The 22,210-nt window shown below is 33.7% G+C and overlaps 1 protein-coding gene across 1 annotated transcript; it reads right to left on the bottom strand.

Annotated features, from left to right (window-relative positions):
* Positions 1 to 2,987: 2,987 nt before the first annotated feature.
* On the bottom strand, positions 2,988 to 21,681 carry LOC136976167 (lysosomal cholesterol signaling protein-like). Its single transcript, XM_067271386.1, has 16 exons — positions 21,592 to 21,681; positions 16,403 to 16,507; positions 15,035 to 15,324; positions 14,210 to 14,481; positions 14,000 to 14,124; positions 13,474 to 13,624; positions 13,238 to 13,384; positions 13,086 to 13,160; positions 12,829 to 13,004; positions 9,227 to 9,320; positions 9,064 to 9,148; positions 7,322 to 7,415; positions 7,154 to 7,253; positions 6,988 to 7,083; positions 6,835 to 6,899; positions 2,988 to 3,535 (listed from the first exon to the last, which is right to left on the bottom strand). The coding sequence occupies exons 2-16, from the start codon at positions 16,498 to 16,500 to the stop codon at positions 3,493 to 3,495; spliced, it is 1,911 nt and encodes a 636-aa protein (XP_067127487.1). The 5' UTR covers positions 16,501 to 16,507; positions 21,592 to 21,681; the 3' UTR covers positions 2,988 to 3,492.
* Between the last annotated feature and the right edge of the window lie 529 nt (positions 21,682 to 22,210).

The following is a 22,210-nucleotide window of genomic DNA, read 5'->3' as shown; positions in this document are numbered from 1 at the left end:
AATTTTTTGTACTAGGTATGTATATTCATCACACATTTTGTTTTACAAGTAAGTTTTTTTATAATTTTAATTTTAGCCCTTATATCGTGGCTAGTGATTCAAAAATTTATTTTAAAAAAGTTTTGGGTTGAGACCGTATAACGAAAAAGAAAACATTATTAAAAGAGAAAGACCAATGCCTAAATTAAATATAAATACGTCAACAAAAAATTTCGACATTTTGACGATAAAATTTATGACGAATGACGATTCTTTCGTAAAATTGAAGCAATTTGGAAATCAAAGCGGAATAGAATTTAACATTGGTAGACAATATAAAATAAATATTGAAAATTATAACAAGATAATTACGATTAATAGATATATCTAAATTAATAGATGTTATATGTTTTTTTCTCAAAGCGAGAATTGGCATTCAGAAGGCATAGGGAATTTATTGAATCTAATAAGAAAGTTCAATATAATTACCTCTGTTATTTATTAAGTACGTCGGATAATCTATTAAAAATACATTTGAAGAAGTGTACGGTTTTTACTGGCTTATCGAACAAACGAATACGAACGGGCCCTGACGCGCAATTAATTGATTGCCCCTGTAAGTCGGCTTCTTACAGAAGCACAGCTTCCCTATCATCAAATGTCACGGCACGCCACTGATATACTGTATATAATAGCCAAAGACTTGTTTGTTTGTAGATTTCTTTGTTGTCTTTCTCCACAGATGGCACTACTTTATCCCATTATTTATGATTATTTTTATTGTTACGTTATTATTAATATTAAGCAGTAATATTGTTACATTATTTATCAACACTAGCTGACCCGGCCACGCGTTGTTGTGGCTCAAAATGTATCTATTATAAATGTATAACACTTCCCCCGTGGAGGAAATTTCAAAAAATCCCTTCTTAGTGTACATTCTCTTGACGTACCCTATTAAAACGCAATCAAAAACACATCTAAAACAGTATAATAAAAGCCGAGTTCTTCACAGTAAGCCTTAATCCCGTCACTTTTCCCGCTGGGGAATATCGAAAAATCCCTTTTTAGTGTATATTCTGTTGACGTAACCTATTAAAACGCAATTAAAAACGCAAAAAACCGCATGTAAAATAGTATAATAGAAGCCGAGTTCTTCACGGTAAGCCTTAATCCGTCCATCTCCCCCACTGGGGGAATTTCGACATGTATATTATATAAAAACACGTGCGTATTCGAATGCAACGTTGTGTCAAAATTTCAAAGGAATCGGTAGGAACAAACGAACGTTATATTTTATTTATATAAATAGATAGAAAATGATCTGCTTCAGTCCATTCTCACAGAAAAGCATAATGCCTCACAGAAAAGCAAACTTGGGTCGTCGGAAGTTAGCGCCATCTGTTGGACATAAAAGCCTTAATCCATATATAAATATATTTTTGAAAGGGGGAAATGGTATAGGGGTATGAAAAATAGATAGTAGCCGATTCTCAGACCTACTGAATATGCATATAAAATTTGGTAAAAATCGGTAAAGCCGTTTCGGAGGAGTAAGGTAACTAACATTGTGACACGAGAATTTTATATATAAGATATAATCGAGACGATATAGCGCGTCTATTTCGCGCTATATCGTTTTCGCAGTAATTAAGTGAATTTAATATATATATTTTAAAATTATATTTGTTTTTATAAGAATTATATTTAGTTTATTATTTTGTTATATTTTTCTCCAATAGATGGGAAATCAGCAAATCTAATGTAGATAGAAATTAATTGATTTACAGAAATACAATAGATATTTTGGGGTGGGATTGCGACATTAGTTAAGTTAGGGGTATATAAACGTAACTGCCGAATTTCGTAGCAACTGGTTGAATGGCCAAGTGTATAGCGAACAAACAAACATTTTCATTTATATATATACAGGATACTATTAGTAAGCAACAAACATTAATTATTCATTTAAAATATGTAATTTGTACTAAATTACATTATTCTCAATTATAAAATATTAATTTAAATGATTGAAAATTTCATTTTCAGTTATTTTATTTTGAAATTTAAAGTGTTTTCTGCTCACAAACAACATATTATATGAGATTTATTCTGTTTTTCTAATGTTTCCGTTATTGTGTTTAATAAGTTACGTTATGACGTTATACAACATCATAACGTAAGAAACAAACTTTACCACAAACACAGTTCACAGATTGGTACTAATCCGAGAACCTTGTGTTGAATGTTGTAATTGGAAGCACTATTACACCATTGAAACACTCAAAACTTCTTTAGTCAAAACTTACAGAATGCAGTACAAAGATACTTCATTGTATTTCTAAATCGAATAATAAAATGAATGATATTAGACATTGCAGTACAAAGATATATTATACGTAGTAATTCAAAATCTGAAATGTCTTTAGTGAAGATTAACAGGTTACAATACAAAGGTACCGTATATTCTGTTTACGGGATGCAGTTTTTAGCTTGTAAATTGACTGCGAACTCAACTTCGCACAGAACGGCTAAAATTATTCACTTATATGTCACTTGAAGGCTTCACTTTTTACAAGAGAAAATTTTCTGTTTTAAGATCGAAAGTTATCATACGTTCAATAAATTTTAACCTAATTTTATGTAAATTATAAAACTTAACAAAGTCATTATACTATTACTTTATTGCTTATCGTAGCTTCTCTTCGTGTTTTTACTGATCAGTAAAGCGAAGCTATAAGATATTATAAATAAATTCTAATTGGAGGTAAAATTAGAGTGAGTTAACAAGTAGGCTTGCATGTCGTACGTGGTTTGTAAATATCAACTGCTGTTCTTAGCGCCATCTTTCGGAGCTCGAGAACAAATTAAAAGTAAAAAGGTGAAGTTGACAGACCATGGGGTTAAAAGACCTTGGTCCGAGTTAGCGAGTAGTTTTCTCCGACCACATAGAAAATGAGATGGTGGAGGATGTAAGTGAGCTACAGTAATTTATTACAGTCAGTTCTACACAGAAGTTGGCCGAGCTTTATTTGGTAGGTTACGTTGTCGCATTTATTATTACCGTAATTACAAATAAATTCAATTTTAATTTAGAATATTCCGAAAGAGAAACCCAGCCCGGAGCTGGACACGAACTGGCAACTCCCGCTTACAGTGCGGTGTGGTTATATCTATTATTTATTTGTTTACTGGCGCATCCAGATACAACGCATTTACGATTCTGTATTATTTTTGCCAGTTCTTCCAAAATACGTGTCGAACCGACGGGGTAAGAACGACGGCAACAACTCGGTGGCTTCGGTACTTTTCTAAAGTTACCATGCGATGATTCTCTCGATTGCCAATAGGTAAGTACTTGAAATGGTGACAAAACCGTTTCTACGTGGCGACGACAGAAATTCATAAAATATTTCATTCAAAACAATGTTATTTCTTTATATATTAGATTTTATTGGCAAAATTTTTCGTAAATATTTATATAAAATTATCATTTTTTAAATAATTCTTTCGTTACCGGGTACTTTTTCCAAGTGAAAATACTTTGTAACTGCGTCTGTAAAACATATTTAACAATTTAAAAATTTATATCTATTAATTACCATTTCAGTAAATAAAAGCAGAATTTCTATTAATTACAAGCTCGTTTACCTAATTTACTTTGCACTACTTAATATTGTCGATTCGTTATCTACATAGGTGATTATAAATCCAAGTGATTATAAAGTAGTATGTATTGTATCAATATTTCATTATGTAACTACGAGTCACAGTTCCGAGTATCCGTTTTCACGTGCTGTCACATAATTTTAAGATGGGCAGTGTTAATTGAAAATCTATTGGGGATTTCAAAAGTTGCATTTCTAATTACGTAGGCTGAATGACAATAAGATACATCCCTAATCCACATAGAAATGGGAGACAGTCGAATTAATCTTCTCCAGCTAGACATTGTAGCAAGATTAACTGAATATATTGCAGTGAAATTTAGACGATGCGTTCTCCAGAAAATATTAAAAGAAAATCAATTCTAAATTCGACCACAAGGAAAAAAATAGGGCTCGATTTAATGTGAGAATTAGATAAGGAGCTCTTTCAGAATGAATTCTATCAATATTAAGAAAAAATATTTTAAGAGATATATCTGCAGAGAAAACTGCGGATAAATGCATTTTCTAAATTAATTTTAAAAAAGTAGTAGTATTTATCTCCAACTTTTATAAATTTTAAATTAAAATCAAAGAAATTGAAAATTTCCGCAATATATCCCTTATTTAGGGGTATAGAATCATACGCGACTAACCGTGAAACAATAGTCTTGAGAAAAGGACATTTGAAAATCGGGCCAACCAAAAAATTCTCTTGTAATCGTTTGGAACTTTATATATCTGCTTACGGTCACAAATAGAACGTGTCGAATATAATAGGAATAATCTATTATCAAAAATGTGCAAAATTTAGAGTTATCCGCTTATGGTTCTATATCCATCACATAAGACTTCAACTTGTTTTTTGCTTTTGTTTTAGTTGGTTTTTGTTTTTTGAAGATTTTCAAAATGCACTTTATACTATGGTTTCTCATTTCCTGGTCTTTTGCTTGTCCCAGGATTCTGGGATAAAAGTGAACTGTTTCCCGGGATACCGGGAAATCCCGAGACAAAATTAATTATCTTTAAGATATACAAAATATCATGAAATCAAATGATATAATTATTTTTCGTTTTTTAAAGTAATTTAATACGTTCTGCAACCTCCAAAATCATATTACTAATGCTGTGTAAGATATATATTAAAAATTACCTTTTGAATTACGTAGAAATTTTCACAAATAGAAAAAATTTATTAAAGTTTGCTGGAAACTGCATACAACAACAAAAAATGACTTTGAATTTTGTTGAAAATTTAAGGAAAAATGAATTTAGAAAAAACTTCTAACTTAGAAGGTAATTTTTGATTTTTTAAATAAAATATAAAAATTTACAATATTTTGTATTATAAGATTTTAAAAAGCAAAGATGGTCAATACTCCGATCACTCAATTTGATTCTTATTTTAGTAATGAAAAGTCTTGCTACCGAGAATGTCTTTTCCGATTCAATTGATGTGGTTGGAATCGTGTTTAATGCATTTAAGAGAAGACAAATATTATGCGTTTTTCACTTGTATCCTGAAAGATTTCTAGTTCGTTTTTGAGATTGTAGTACTTCTTTTGTTCTCTAGTATTCTTGATTTCGGGCCGGATGGCCGAGCGGTCAAGGTTAGCAGCCTACCGCCCTGGGGAGACCCGGGATCGAATCCGGACGGGTCGAGAAATCCCCAGGAATTTTTCGGGGGGTGGTCCGTCCGGATATGTCGGTCCCCGTCCCTCACCACCTGGCCGCCCCATTGTGGGCCTGGCCGAACCCATAATGGGCTTGCTATAAGAGGCCCTCTTAGTGCCCACTGGGCGGAAAGAGTTACAAAAAAAAAAAAAAAGTATTCTTGATTTGTCTATCTTGACTGCTTTAATAGACACATCATAACCCAATAATTCGGCAGTTCGTTTGTCTTTAATAATCAAGTTATGAAGAAAAACTTTATACTCGCTGACTTCGTACTCATTTCTATCCTTGCCCAATTTGCACAACTTGGCGTTACGCAGTCATTGAAGCTACTGGGCATGGTTAAAAATTAAGACAGCATAAGCACAATTATTCCAGATATTACTGGTAAAGAATTTTGAGAGTCCTGCCACAAATAAGCTACGTATTGATTACTGACCATTTGTGATGTGCCATAACGAGCAAAAATAAAAAAAAAAACTAATAAGTAGGTTTAAAATTAATAAATACAAATGTATTCTGACAGTTTATGAGTTAATTATACTTTCTATTTGCAAAATTTCCTCAACCTTAACGTAAAATAAGAAAAAAGTGAATTTTTAAGAAATTTGCGGGATTTCCCGGGATAAAAAAAATTTTCCGGGATATTTCCCGGGTTAAAAAAACAACCGGGATCCCGGAATCCCGTTTGAGAAACCCTACTTTATACGATGTACAGAATAGCCCAAAAGTCGGTTAATTGTAATTCGATTTGTTGCGTTCCAAGTACACTTATAAAGAGGTTAGCGATTCAAACTGTTTTTTCCGTACATAATTGACGAAAACTAGAAAATACAGTCGAACTAATTTAAATTTTTAATTAATTACCGCGAATTCAGACTTCGACAATCAACTTGTATATAAGACAAACATTTCAAAGTTGATATCGATTAAGTACAGTACTACTAATGTAGTTGTGTTAGCTAATTGCATTCTTTTCATTTCCACACTCTGGAATATACAATAAGTAATGTGTGGCAATGAGACTATAATAAATTATTATAATGAGGTATAATAAGAATCTGAATATAAATGCGAAATTCAGTACATCGTCATATATTTTAAATCAGCGATTCTCAAAGTGGGGGTCGCGACCCCCAAGGGGGTCGTAAAAAATATTTGGGGGGTCGCTGAAAAATTGATGCCAGATCAATTTTTCAAATATTTTATAAATCTACTATGGATTCATGTTTAGAAATAATAGAAATAAAAAATATATAAAATAATTTTTACTTAAATAAATTGCACATATAAATAATAAAAATAATATAAATATTTAAATACGAGCCTAACCCCCTCCCTCGGGATATTTTTTGACACATACTTATTCTTCGGGGGTCCTTTAAAATATTTTAGTGCATAACGGGGGTCGTGGTCCAAAAAGTTTGAGAAACATTGTTTTAAATTATTCAATTATTTAGCTAAATTCTTTTAATTACATTTTAAAACGAACAAATTAATCTTACCTATAGAATTCTCTTATATATAAACTCACCTTTTTTTAAAAACTGCTAAAATAGTTTTCATCTTAAATTCGAACCACATAAACGCTAATAACGCCTGGTAAATATAGATATATATTCAAATGTCTTTAATTTGTACAGAAATGTAATCAAACGAATTAACAATTTATACATAATTTACAAACCTGTCCGCTGCTACTAAAATCGGCTAAAAATTTTACGATAACAAAGACTCCGTCTTTATTTTTATCCGTAATTTTAAATAATTGTAGAAATAATCTCTGTAAAACATTTATTTTTTTCTATTAGAATATTCTATATTTGATAAAATATATAAACATTTATACTTACGAGTGTCATTGACGTAGCCAGAATTATTAAAAACCTGAACAAGTTATCGGTTTGAGAATTGTCTGGCACGGTGTCGCTTACTTCTTCGGGACAAACGTTTCTGTTTTTGAAGATTAAAGATGAAAACACAAAATATTGATACTTAGTTATTTGCTTGAAATATTTTACCTTTGCGACGAATGATTTAGATGATCTGTCGAACTAAATTCGTTTGCAGCAATTATATATAAAGTGGTAACGTTCTCGGGAACCTCTTCGCATACTAAAAGTAAGTATTGGACTGTTATTCAATCGAGTAATGTGAAATTATTATCTAACTACAACAATTGATCAATCATATTTAATTATTTTATATTTTTCTGTTTGAAACAGAAGCAAATTAATTGTATACAATTTGTATTCTCTAATACGAAACGTATACACTTATTAACAATTTGCTAACCACACAATAGATTTAAAAATATTCACTGAAAAATACTGATTTACACTATTAAAGATATTCGGAAAAAATGCGTACGTATTTCGATATAAAACTCGATTTTATCTGAGTATTTCCAGTTTTGAAAATCAGTATGTACCCGCGAATATCCCAAGAGTTGAATATCAATATATCGATGCTCCCAGATGCTGTGTGCAGAAGAAACTGTATTATGTTACGTCGAATTTCTTCCGGTTATAATGTCATAATCTGTATGTACTGTACATAAAACAGCGTTTCTCAACCTGGGGGTCGCGGTAATATTAAAGGAGGGTCGCGAAACAATAATAAAATCATTTTATGAGAAAAAATCATTTATTATAAACTTATAAACATTTTACTTACAATAAGTACACATGTAAAGAAAAGAAATTAATGTAATGGTTGCATTTGTTTTTCATTTAAAATTTTCTCCATGCGTGGATCTACGTTAGAAACACACAAAAGCTAATTGTTTTCGAGTGATAAAAGACGATTCCTGTATTTAGTTTTTAGCGTTGTATTTAAAAGAATTTATATTTATAATTACAGTCAAAATTCAATTAGTAAGGCTTACTGTCATTATTCTTTTGGGTGGGGAGCCGCGAAATATTAATTTTATTTATATTTAATATTTCGGGGGTCGCGGAGCTAAGAAGGTTGAGAATCGCTGACATAAAATATCACCGTTATAAATTTACGGATCTTTGATTTAAAACGGCAGACGGTATATTTACAAAATATAGAAAATACATAAGATACGAGATAACAGTGGCGTAGCTGGGGGTAGGCCATGGGGATTCCAAAATCACGAAAAAAGACCCGAAAAATTTTTTCGGAGGCCCGGAGAATCCTAGCTACGCCACTGCAAGATACAATAGGTCGTCTCTGCCAAGGAAGACTGTTTGTTAGTTCCTGGGGTTGAAAAGTGCGAAAGTGAAGACGTTTCGTATCTTCTGTATTTTCTATATTATGGATCTTTCTTTAAAGTCAACGTTCTAGCAGCTAGATCTGAGTAAAATCTATCTGTTTGTAAGCAATATCCTTATATAAACCATTAATCGCACAAATTATATGTACACGTACTATAACTTGTCACTTGTAAAAAGTCAACTAATTCTACCGTGATGTAAATATTTCTCCTTGATAAATCCATTAATAATATGCCTACCAGCAGAATGGATAAAATCACCGGTAGTTGGTCCGCAACCAACTACCGGTGATTTTATCCATTGCGCCTCACTGAGGGGTTGGTCAAGTGGACTTTCCGGGTTTTCTTTAAGTGTCTACCACCTATAAATAAATGGAAAATCGTCCCATTTCCTTCGCGGTATCCGGTCCTTCCGGGAGACATTCCCACCTTTACATATCACCCACATGTGCGTTGTCATGTCTCGTCAAACGAACCAAACTATTAATAATATAACTTACTCGTAATATTAATACAACTTACTTGTATTTTTATGTCTGATGTATAGAGACAAAAATACTATAATTATCAGCAAGGCACACAATACGTTAACCAAAGTGGCACCGATCTATAAACAAAATTCGATATATCAAATGTTTTATTATTCATTTTAAGAAATAAATTTAATTTTTGAGGTCACACTTACTGCCATTTTGTTATCCATAAAATTCTTCGGAATTTTATTTGGATATTTATACACATTAAAAAATAAAATTGAAGCAGTCAACGATGTGGGAATTCTAGAAATAATTTTAATTATAAAAATTTATTTTAAAGTACGACAATTTCATTAGTCGCATATCCTTCATATAATTGTTAGTATTGGCTTTTAAAAATTTTAATTTAAATTAATAATACATTTCCTAATATTTGTCAATGATTGATAACTTAATGTTTTACATAAACGTAGAATTTATTCAAATCACACAAAAAACTTTTCTTTCAGATTTTCTCCATCAAAATCAAATATAAAACAATCTTTGTATCTCTTTTTAGGAAGCCCATTATGGGTTCGGACAGGCCCACAATGAGGCGGCCGGGTGGTGAGGGACAGGGGCCAGACATATCCAGACGAACCAACACCCGAAAATTTCCTGGGGATTTTTCGACCCGATCGGTTTCGATCCCGGGTCTCCTAGAGCGGTAGGCTGCCACATTGACCACTCGGCCATCCGGCCGTCATAGTGACCTTTTGAGGCGAATATCTCGCAAAAGGTCTCATGTACAGCTACGGTTCCCTTGACTTTTTTGCTCGTATAGGTGTCTATAATTCTGGGAGATGCAAATTCCCTCATTCAGAGTTTAAATCTTACCAACTACGGGCTCTAGCTAAGTTTAAATTATTAATCGAAAGACCAGGTGATCTCTGCGAGTATCGAGGACGCCGAAATAATATGGGATTATCGAGGACATCATTCAACCCATGGCTACGCAGCAGAGAAAACAGATATTCAAACAGAAATTAAAGGGGTATGATTAAACACAAAAGACACGCAATTCCTTTCTTCTGCATGGAGTTCTTTCCTTTCTTCTGCTTTAATTAATTATCAAGATGAGAAGTCGCGTACTATTGTAGCTTAGGACAGATTTAGTCAATCCGGTATCTTTTTATTTCATACTTTATTGTTTTAAAACTTAAATAAATGAATTGGATCATCCACGTATTATTTTTTTCTTTTAATATTAGTTCATAGAGCTGAATGCAAGGTTGAATCACCGGGCGGTAACCCAGGCGGTTACGTATATCTCGCGGGGGAAGTACAGTTCTTTACAGGGGATGATATCGACTGTGGACAGCCTGGGGCATTACAGGTGGCGGAAGTTCCAGGAGCCATTCATCTTCCAGGCAATGGCATATCTGGACCAGCTGGGCATATCTCCCAGCCAGAATACACAGGCAAACGCGGCCTCCGCCAAATATAGTCCAAATTCAGGGGAAGGTTAATCTAACGGCTCTTCAGGGGGTAAATTACACCCACCCGGTAGAATACAGGGCGCTCTTTGATGAGATTGGGAAGAAGCGATGGGAAGGGAGGTTGTTAATAGGGACAGATGCCTCGGTAACAAACGACAGAGCATCGGCAGGAATCTGTATCCCCACGTGGGACCTCAGGGAGACTTGGGGCCTAGCGGCGCACTGCGGGGTTTTTGGGGCAGAGGCTACCAGGATACAGCGGGCAATCGCCCTGGGGTGTTGGAACCCTGAGCCGACAACGATTTTTACAGACAGCAAGTCGGTCCTACAGGCTATACTGAATGTCAATTTCAAGTCACCGGCAAAGATTATAGACTTAGCTTCGTCGATTCACTCGTTTCCGGCTCCACTAGAGATCGTCTGGATGCCTGGGCATAAAGGGATTAACATAAACGAAGAGGCAGATAGGGCAGCGCGGGAGTAACCTCACAGGCTCGTGGCTGGGGTCTCTTATGTTCGCTGACATACACCGCCTGATAAGGGACAGGGTAAGGATCTCGCTAACAGACCGCTGGGCTGGGGCCCTCCAGGGCAAAGGGAGGGATCACTTCAGGCCTTTCAACAGATGGCCTTACCATCTGGTGTCAACGCGTGGGATGGAGATGCTTCTGGCCAAGCTTCGGATGGAGACGGCTCCCTTCAACGGGTTTTTTGCACTCAAGGGGGCACCCCACTCACGGTTGCCCGCATTGTGGGGAAGAAGAGACGACGGCGCACTACTGGTCGCGCTGTCCGAAGTACGCGGCGGCCCGGCGGGAGTTGTGCAAGAGCCTATTGGTGGACTTTATCCTGGTTAGGTCATTGACCCCGCTTTACTGGTCGAATGCGGCCAAAAATCCAAAAGCTCACTTAGCAAGCCTAGAGACATACATAATACGAACAGGCTGCTTCTCGTAGGAAGGCGGCGTCATCTATCGAAGAAAAGGCGAATCAAGGTCGTAATCTCCATATGAACCAGGAGAAGAAGAATCGTGTAATGTTCAACATGGCTGAAAGTCGAGAGGGGATGATATCATTAATTCTGTGATTGCTCTCGAATATCGATTTAGAATTATATGACGATGAAGATTCGACAAGTTCATCAGAAGATGAAAATGAACATATAGAATTTTTTAGACAAATATCGAAGAAAAATTTATCTTTGTTTAGTTTATACTGCGAAATCAATAATTTCGTAGCATCTGCTGGCCATTGACCATGCTGTCTTGCCATCTGAAATTTGGGACGACATGACTTTCTGATCTTGGTTGCTTTGTGCCTTGGAGACAAATGTTGTTTTGTTGCCTCTAAATTTTTAAAATCACGGCCACATTCGCCACAACAATACAATGTGTCCACCATCTTGTAATTCAATAGAACCATTGTAACCGCTTTGTCACCATGGTTACTTCGGTGAAGTACCGCAGGGCGACCGGTGACGTCATAACTGTGATTTTTAACCTTGGATGGTCACTCAGGTTACATTTTCTAAACGCTCCCGTACACCAGTTAGAATTTCCAAACGCGCCCTAAATCAGAATTCTGAGTTACTGAACACCCAGTGAACAAGCTCAAGCTGTGGGGGAAGTAACGACCGATTACCTGTTTATCTGTAAATGTCTGCCTTAACACACATTGAACAGAGCCAGGGATGTTGGCTAATGCACCATTTTTCATTAATATGATGTCTTGAAGGCTTTGTTGAAGCTCTGGGATCAAAAAGTTGTTAGCAAGTTAAGATACCGTTTTCCAAAAAGAGAACAGGTTCGGACCCCAGTTGTAACTTTAACGCTACCTATCAGTGGCATTTTATACGAGAAATTTTTATTTAATAAATGACGAGTGCATCATCTGAAGGAACTGTTGTCCAAATATTGTTTGATTTCGAGCAGTAGAACTCTCTCCAGAGCCCTCTAACAAGTGAATTGGGAAGTTTAATTTCGACAACCCTGTATATATACAATAAATAATAAATAAATAAATAAAAACTTATAGATCACTTTGTAACGTATTAAAAATTTCTAAATTTAAAAATACGTCACAGACCGATTGTTACATTATAGTTCAGAGGTTTCTTATTTGCATGTTGAAATTCACGTGCATATTCTGAATTGGGCACGCGGACATTTAAACGAGATACAAAGATGAACAGGACGACTACGTATATAAATCATTAACATCATTCTTATAATTTAATTAATCGAAAATCGTTAAAAAATTATAAAGCACTTTTTAAATTAATTCTAATCAATAAATGAAAAACATTAAAACTAAAAGGAATTTTTGTATCATACCCAAATCCGACCAATAAAAAATAGCGGCGTTTGTTAACCTTAAGATGAATCTGAGCTGCTAAATTTGCTGTCCAAAAGTTACACATGACTTGGCCGAATAAACTAATGACTTTTTGGATATCGGGCATTATAAACGAGTGCCCAACTATTAACATGTTACCCGTCGATAGAACCATCTAAAAATCCAAATTCAGAATTATTCAATATGTAACTAGAAATTTAACATATTTCTTCTTAAAAAAAATTTCAAGTCTTACCTGACTTACTACAAACCAGATAAAGATGTCGCTGCTCTTATTTTTCCTCCTGAAGTTAACCATACAAGTTAGAAACTATAAAGTGTAAGTCACAATGTTGATATAATGCCATACAAATTTTTCAATTTTCTAACACGTCACTAATTCCTTACCCCGAATGTCAAATTGACGACGTTATAATAAAAATATACGTCGTTTAAACATCTTTCAAAGCCAATTAAATTATTAACGGTAGATAGAGCTGTTACGTATGTGAAAGGAAAGAATGACAATGCCGATAACGTTAGGATTATTTGAATCTGAAAAAAGTTATTGAATGTTTTCAATTGCTACGAAACTAGTTTTTCAGTGATTTGCATAAATATCTTATTATTTGATGATAATTTACCGGATATAAAGAAATTCCAAACTCGTTTGCGAAGACAAGAACCCCGTTATAAGGAATCATAACTCCATAAACAAAGGAGAAATCTGCATCTTTATCTTCAAGAAATGACAAATTTGAGGTGATTAATCTAAGAATAATTGGAGTGGCTAGCCTGAAGAAGAAAAGTGAAGACGTTCTGTACAAACATATTAAAGTTTAAACAATATAATAATTATTATATGAAATTATGACTTTTTGAATATTATAAAAATAATTTAAAATATATTGTACATTGACGCAGGTATTCATATTTTCCAAACAACCATAGCTTAAAAACCCGTTTAATTAACCAATGACCATCGAGTTCCGCTTCAATATCTTCGTTATTTCGCTATTTATTTTTACGTGAAATTTTCTCGGTATGGTTCCTGCCATCCTCTTACGTACTATATTTTTTTCAATTTTGTTAAGTATTATTTATTTAAAACATAATATCTTTACTATATTGAAATTAATTCTTTAAAAACTATTTTAACAAAAAATTTACATTTTAAGAAAGAAACAAGTTATAACCGTAGAATGATATTTAGTCTGGAAAATTAATTGAAATTTTCCCACCATAGACATTCCTAACACGAACAGGACGTTTGCAGGAAGTGCGGTAGCAATTACCTGAAAGTAAATTTTACAAAAAGATAAAAACAGTATAATATTCAAATTATTTACTAGGACGGAGTAAAATGACAGTTTAGCTAACATTCAAGACATAAACGAAGAGGTACGGTAGAGGCTTCGGTATCCACGCACTGGTTATCAATCCTAAAACCAAAGCCAACACCAGTGGATTTCTCATACTTATCCAAATCGATTTCGTGCAAACGAGCCAGAAATGTGTTCTACCACAGTTATCAATACGACTTGTCTTCGCCATGGTCAAGGCAATGGGTTGAAATAACAATATAGATATCGGCTGAATTAGGAATAAATGCAACGGAAGATCCGGATGTAACGTACTGTACAAGGCTTGCACTAGAAAAAAAAAAAAAAAAAATACATAACTGATATTTAAGAGGAATTTTGAATATGCCGATTAATGTATTAAAATAATTTATTTCTAATTTCTATTTAAGTCAAGTATAATGAAATTTAACTGGAAATGACTTAAGAGTAGAGAGAAATAATATCGTTACTCTCGAAAAAAAGATGATTTCAGTTTCACGTTTTAAATTTTATAAATTATTCTACAGAAAACAAGAAGTTAATTATTATAAACCGTGTGTGCACGTATAAAAATGAATAATTACATTTTTGTTTAATTGTAATTAGTTAAATAGAAATGAAAAAAATTTAAATAGGACCATGGTTTTTTACACGAACATCCGTATCCGATCAACTAAATTATGAAATTCACTACCTGTACGTCACGTCTTTATACTAATTTAGTGTCTTTTTCATCCGTGATAATTTCGGTTTCCTCATAAACAGTCAAAGAATAGAAGATAGAAAATTCGAACTAAAATAACACAAATGGATTTTAAGTAGTATAGGAAATAAGTTAACATTTACGTATCAATTACCTTACCTAATACGTTTCCCAGAGCGGCATCGTTGGAAACTGCACAGAGCATTGCATAAATTCCTCCGTCGACTAATTTCCGTTTACACTTCCAAACCATGTGAAAAGACACGATTCCGACGAAAATGATTACTTTCGTTACCATGATAGCACCGATCATCTTCCATCGAACTACATTTAAATCGCTGTTAGCAACCTTTAGATACAATGCAAAAGGCAAGATCCAATAAATAACGAATTTATTCATGCCCTTTGCGTCTATTTCGGAGAATAATTTAAATCTTCCGTTAGCATAACTGAAAGTAATATTAAATTTTTAAAAGTAAATAATTTTTTATAAATGATCTTCGACAGAAAATACATATAAACTTTTGATATCGAAATGTATTTTACACTAATTTACGGTAAAAATAATTTAAAATTAGGTAAATTAATGTACAGTACATATAATGCATTTATGTAAGCTAAATACACGACAGAAATATAGAAAACTCCAACAACAAGTTGCTTAACTTTACCGGTAACATTTACAACTGCGTGTGTGGCGCCATCTGTTAAAACATTTTATAATTAAAAACATTTTACAAATTTTTAACATTTTACAGATTTAACAGATTGAGGGTAGGAATGAGTTTAATAAAAAGAATTGTAAATACTAATAACGAGTAAAATCGTCAGCAAGTCCGATCCTACCGGAGATACACACGACCTCTATTATCGCCTCACCCCTCGATCTTTAATCACCAAAATTTAATAGCGTCAATCCCTTTAATAAACGAACCTCTCTGCAAAGTTTCAGATGCGGGCCGCGAGTGAACTTCGTAAGCTTCTAGCGAGCCGATGCCTTTTATACAAAGTTGCAGGCTTTGTTTAGTACTAACACACCGCATTACCGCCAGAACACTAGGTATTAAAATAATATATGGTAATAATATGCCAACTAGTAATATATAGTATAGGTTATTCTCAGTTTTCTACTGGTCGTGTTTAGTTTGAATATTTTCGCCGCGGATATCAGCTCAATTATGGATTCGTAATGGCACGAGGCAGAAAACCGGAAAATAAAATTACATCGTCAAAGCTTCAGTCGCAAATTAGCATCTCACGAGACTACGGTTGCTGACGACCGATTTAAAGCGCAACCGGAATAATTGGTGAGAATCGACAGGGACAAATTAACCAGTTCTCGATTTGATCCGTAACGCTTCGGTAAAGTTCTCTTTCCGAAAACAAATTAGTGCGCGTGTCTCCTGTAGAAACTCTTGCATTTGACTAAAAACTAAAATTTCGTGGTAATTGTGCACGGGAAAAGTAATATTGTTCTTGCGCGAAACGCATACGAAGAGCGAGAAGAACGAGTAGTTTTACACTTACCCGAGTATTATCGTGACGATGCACTTGGACAACGCAGGAATATATTCGTCAAAAATATTTTCTTTTCCTATTGACGTAGAATTTCCTTTATTTGCCATTAGAAATCTGTATTTATAAAATAAAATTGGTCTTTATCTTATATTGTATTTGCCACCTATGTAACATTTTTGTCTACGCTACAGCAGTAATTTCCAATATTAAAAATACTACATTGACTTCATTACCGCAAAACGAAAAATACTATTGTCAATGTTGTTAATTGCTTAGGTGTCATAGTCGATGATAAACTCATCTATGAATATCATATTAATAATATAGGAAGTTTGGAAAAAGTAGAGGAATGCTGTGAAGAAACGGTATACACGTTTCATCCAAACTTGCCTTACGCTGCATTACGCACCATTTACTTTACCAATTTTCAAAGGATAGTTGATGTTGGTCTAAGGCAGAGGTTGCCAAAGTGGTCGATATCGACCCCCAGGGGTCGATTTAACATTATTGGGGGTCAATGAAAAGAATAAAACAAATTTTGAACCGAATATTGCTAATCTTGCTAAAGATAATCAAGCTTATCCGTCTCATTGATTGTCAGTTATAAAAATTATTATTAACATATATACAATAAATGTTAAAAAAAATGTAAAATTAAAAAATATATATTAAAATAGTAAGAATTTTTTTTTCTTGTAACACAAACTTTTTGGTGGGGGGTCGATGTGAGGTTTCGGAAAGTTGTAGGGAATCGACGATCAAAAAAGTTTGGCGACCCCTGGTCTAAGGGTTTAAGGACGGTGTCTAAGAGCTGCCGCTTCTAATACTCTCGTAAACAAAGTCGCGGAAGAAATTTGTAAAACATGTTCTGTTAAAGAAACTTGCCAACTTACTCTTTACCGATTCTCACGAAATTGCTTGTATACCACTCGCAAACATACACGATACAGAGTTACGTGTTACGATAGAATTTTACGTATGAATGTTTCAATGGATTTTTCATGCAGATTTTAGATTAAGTATAATTAATTTTATTACTCGTAATAACTTGCTCCGATTTAGACTTAATATATCACAAAGGACTTCATTTTCTAGATTTGTAAATTCGAAAATCTTTCGTATTTAAAATATTTTAAATGTGAAGAACATTGCGAAAAATCCTTACATGTTGTACAGTCTGTCATATTTCATTCTTTTAAACGTATACTTTTCATTTTTATTTTTATTGTTTTTTTTTTATAGATTTCAATTGGGAGATTTCCCATTGTTAATGTGGGGATGGCTTATTTTACTCGTTTTTCGTCGTCGTGTATCTTTTGCATAGAGAATAAAGAAAATAAAACGAAGAACCACCGCGAATTATTTAAAGTAATGAATTATGAATTGCGCAGTTGATATATTATTTATTTAAATTTTCATTTTCTTTTTTTTCAGACACGAATATTATGGTCACTCGATCTACTTTAGTAATAAATTAACAGATTAATCAGATTCATGTTTGCCAGAAACCAAGCCTACAAATTGATGAAATAATTTTTAATAATTTTCATTCGTCGCGTTTTCTATCGTCCAATCTTCCTTTGAATATTATTGTGATACGCATTTACGTTCTTGTCCAAAAATGTGTCAGAAATATTGTTGATATTAAATAACGTAAGATGACAAGCAAAACGATTAGGACCTACCTTTTTAACAATCAAACAACACGAAAAGCAGTCGTATCGACCCAAAAACGTTGACCATGAGAGAAAATTTATTGTTTATTAAAATAACTGATGGGGCCCACCAGTGTCCAAGCGGTTCCGTTTTCCGCACACTGGAAGTTCGATTTTCTGTAATTTGGTAGCTGTCTATTTGTTTTTATGTAGGCCTATATGTCTCTTTAATCCAGATAATAAATTCTGGTAGACTATCTTACAGCTTCAAGGTCAGGATCATTATTTTTGAGGTATCAGGTTACATAATCATTACAGATTACCCCAATAAATAATGTTCCTGATCTTGAAGCTGTAAAATAGTCTACCGTAATTTATTATCTGGATTAAAGAGACATATAAGACTGGAAGTTCGGTCGTGGGTTCGCACCTGGCCAAGACGGGCTGGCCACGTGGAGTTTTCCGGGTTTCCTCCACGTCTATAACGTCCGAATAGGGGCCCAATTACCCTTAAACAGACTTAGGGGGAAGGCATCCCCCTAGGCGGATCGCCCAAGTGTTGCATTGCCGTAACTTAATTAACAAACAAGCAAAATAACTCATGCGTTTGGGATAAAAAAGAATAATAAATGTAACTATTTCTCTTCAAATAGTGTTTAATTAAAATAATATATAGGCCTACACAGTCTGACAACAAAGTTCGTAGACTGGTTTTATAACTCGAGGAGTGGTATCATCGATGTGTTATTTTAAGCTTCAATTATGACGAACATTCTGTCAAAATTCGAGCTATATAGCCTATCGCAGTAATTACATTTAAAATATTATTCGTAAAGACCATCGTGTAAAAAAATGAAAACGAACAAAGAGCAGTGATAAAATTCCATGAAAAACTTGACGCAAAAGCCACAAAAACGTACGAAATGATGCAAAAAGTTTTATGATGATAATTATTTGAAACATGCAACAGTTTTAAAGTGTCATAAACGATTTTCGGAAGGTACAAGATGATGCCGTGCAGGGAGATCATCAACAAGTAGAACACTCGAAATAATAGAAAAAGTGCGTGTTTTCGTACAAAATGATCGTCGCGTTATTGTTAGAATAGCGAAAGAGGGATTTGGCATCGATCGTGAAACAATTCGATTAATTTTTAAAAGGATTTCGAAAAAGAAAGGTTTGTGGAAGATTAATGTTTGCTCCACGATGATGCATTGAGTCACAATTCACGATTTGTTTGACAGTTTTTGGTCAAAAACAAGTCTGTGCGAAATCATCCATCTTATTCGCCAGATTTAGCACCGTGCGACTTCTGTTCTATTTCCAAAACTGAAAATTCCATTGAAAGAAAAGTATTTTGATGACATTGACAAAATTCAAACAGAAACTACAAGCGCATTGAAACCTATACCCCAAAACGAGTTGAAAAATTCATCCGAATCACTATTAGATAGATTTAGCAAATACTGTACATTCAATTAAAAGGAAATTATTTCGAATAAATAAAACTAAACAAATAAGTGGTTTTATTTTCATTTTACAGCATCACTCTACGAACTTTATTGTCAGACTGTGTATCTGCAAAAGTAGTAATTATTATCTGAATTAATTCCTGTTTTAATACGAAAATAATAACAACGTGTATACGACATAGAAATGACACAGCAATGTTTTTTCTAATCGAAAAAACATGCCGTGAAATGTTAAAATTGTATGTGAAAATATCATGTCACAACCAAAAAAATGAGGGTATTGAAATTAAATTAATTATTACCGTAGAAAATGGAATCTGAAGCCTGTTCTATGTCTCGATTTTTATGGAGAAGATCTGAAATAAAACATTTTCTTCTGTGTGATTTTAGTAAAATCTGTTTTTTTTTTTTTTTTTTTTTTTTTTTTAATTATTCAAATATAGAGATGAATTTCGAAACAGGTCTGAATTTCGTTTACGTTAAGATGTCATTTAGAATAAGACAGATGAATGTATACAAATCGTTCAAAGTTCTGATGTGAATAATCCGTATTGGGAACGAGTGGACGAGCGGGCGTAGGCAGTCGGGACCAAGTCCCCTAGTAATTTTAGAGTGAATGGAAAGTAACTAGGCATTGAGAAATCGCTATAATATTTGTAATAATAATGAAATTATAATAAAACTTATATACTCATATATCGCAATCCGTGGAGTTTTATAATTCCTGCATTGCTGGTGTGAGCAGTGAAATACAGACTGCCCGCGCAATGTCATAAAAGACGGTCGTTTACTTGTATGTTCGGGAATGAGCGCAAATTGTTGCACGCTACGAGGTATGGAAATCAGTAATTGTGTGGTATAGTGGCATGCGGTGAAGGGACATACATGCCAAAATCCGTCCGGAAATAATCAAGAGTTATCGTTCGAAACTAATGGTCACAGATTCGGTTGCGGACTCACAGAAAAGTGGCCCTCCGTCCACGTCACGTTTACCGGTCGTTTCAGGAAGTTGGTGGATGGCGCCGGAAGTTGGTGGATGGTGTCTATATTGAATTTTAAGGTATGCGTTCGTATTTCGACATAATAAAAGTACATGTCAAATAATTTTATTATCTTTGCTTTAAAAATATAGAAATTATAGCGAGTTCCCAATGCCTAGTTACTTCCGCCCACTGTGTATAAATATATTTAGTTTAGAAGTAAATTCTAATGTACGCGAAATATAAAGCAAACGTTTTCCTACGTCAAAGTAGATTTTATTAGAAAAAATTAATTTTAGAAAAGTTTTCAACTACTAACTACAATAACTAACTGTATATGGTTAAAAATGAAAAAATAAAATAAAATAAAAACCCTGTGAAATATTTACAAAGATACAGATATATTAGCTATAAAATATTACAGTTATCTTATCTCCTATAGATACAAATTTTATTATTCTTAAACAAACCACTCCTAACGATTTACTGCTTTAGTCTGCAAAGAAACTCAATTTTTCTGGACATTAACATCATCTCGTATCACGTGAATATTAAGTTGTAATGCAACTAATAAAAATCACTAGTATTAATTAACCCTGAATTTTGAAAATTACATTTATAGCTATAAAATTTACTCTGCTACATCGTTTCTTTGGGTAACAATTACCGTAAGTGAATGTTTATATTGGAAAAATACAAAATTATTAGAAGAATTAATTCGGTCATCGTCACTCGGCCGAATTCAGTGGTTTGAATCGAAGGTGCTTTAGTGCCCACAAAAAAAAAAAAAAAAAAAAAAAACATTTGGAGTGAAAAAAATAAGAGAGAATCATTATAACAACTTCAATCTAGCGAACAATAGACGAGACTGGTTTTAACGAGGTTTCACATCATTTTGCATTTTCAAAAATAACAAATATGTCATTCTGTAAAGTTTTAGTGTCTGTCGAAGTAATATTTATTGAGCATTTACAGTTATTTGACAAGTATATTTCATCGAATCCTAATCTCTACATTTAATTAATTTCTAAATTATATCAATTTTAAATTATTATTTAGATAAATTTAAAGAACTCTTACAATGCGTCTACTTACGACTTGTTATAAAACCCCAATAAATTCTTTCTGGTGATGTTATCCTCGGCACTTGGTAGTAATTGTAGTTATTACGAGAAATCTGTCGTGACGATCTCATATACGTTTGTATACGTCACAGATTTACGCAGATAATGACAATTACGCTGCTATTTTCGTATTTTATCGTGTTCGACTCAAATTTTAATTTCCGCTCAATCACGTTACCTTAAAAAATAAATTTACGCGATAAACTCCCACCACAAACTAAGCAAGATTTAAATATTTTAATGAGCATTTAATGTAAAATGATTCTTTATGAATTTTATGGGTGTTTTCACAAATAAAATGAATTACAAATATAAAAATAATTTTATGAAAACTTTTGAGAATAATTTTATTTATATATCAATAAAATTCTGTATTTTTCATCACACAAGTTTTTTAGCAAATAAATTAACTGCTAACTACTAACTGTTGGCCCACCAAAGAACATGCGATTCCGTTTCCCGACCCTGGCAGTTCGATGGTGGGTTGGTGCCTGGCGGGAACGGGCCGGCCACGTGGAGTTTTCTCCACTTCCGTAACGCCCGAATAGAGGCCAGTTAGGCCGCGACTCCACTAGAGTAAAAACGG

The sequence above is a fragment of the Centruroides vittatus genome, unplaced genomic scaffold, assembly GCF_030686945.1.
Source record: "Centruroides vittatus isolate TY-2023 unplaced genomic scaffold, ASM3068694v2 contig_397, whole genome shotgun sequence".
NCBI lineage: Eukaryota > Metazoa > Arthropoda > Arachnida > Scorpiones > Buthidae > Centruroides > Centruroides vittatus.
This window is presented reverse-complemented; position numbering and strand designations above follow the sequence as displayed.

Bases quoted from the DNA above. Each gene is read 5' to 3' on its own strand.
- LOC136976167 (XM_067271386.1), bottom strand. From the start codon at position 16,500: ATGGCAAATAAAGGAAATTCTACGTCAATAGGAAAAGAAAATATTTTT. The intron at 14,482-15,034 runs GTAAGGTAATTG...TTTTTTTTCTAG, and splicing joins CGCTCTGGGAAACGTATTAG to TGCAAGCCTTGTACAGTACG. The intron at 7,416-9,063 runs GTAAGTTGTATT...ACTTACTTTTAG, and splicing joins CATCAGACATAAAAATACAA to TATGCGAAGAGGTTCCCGAG.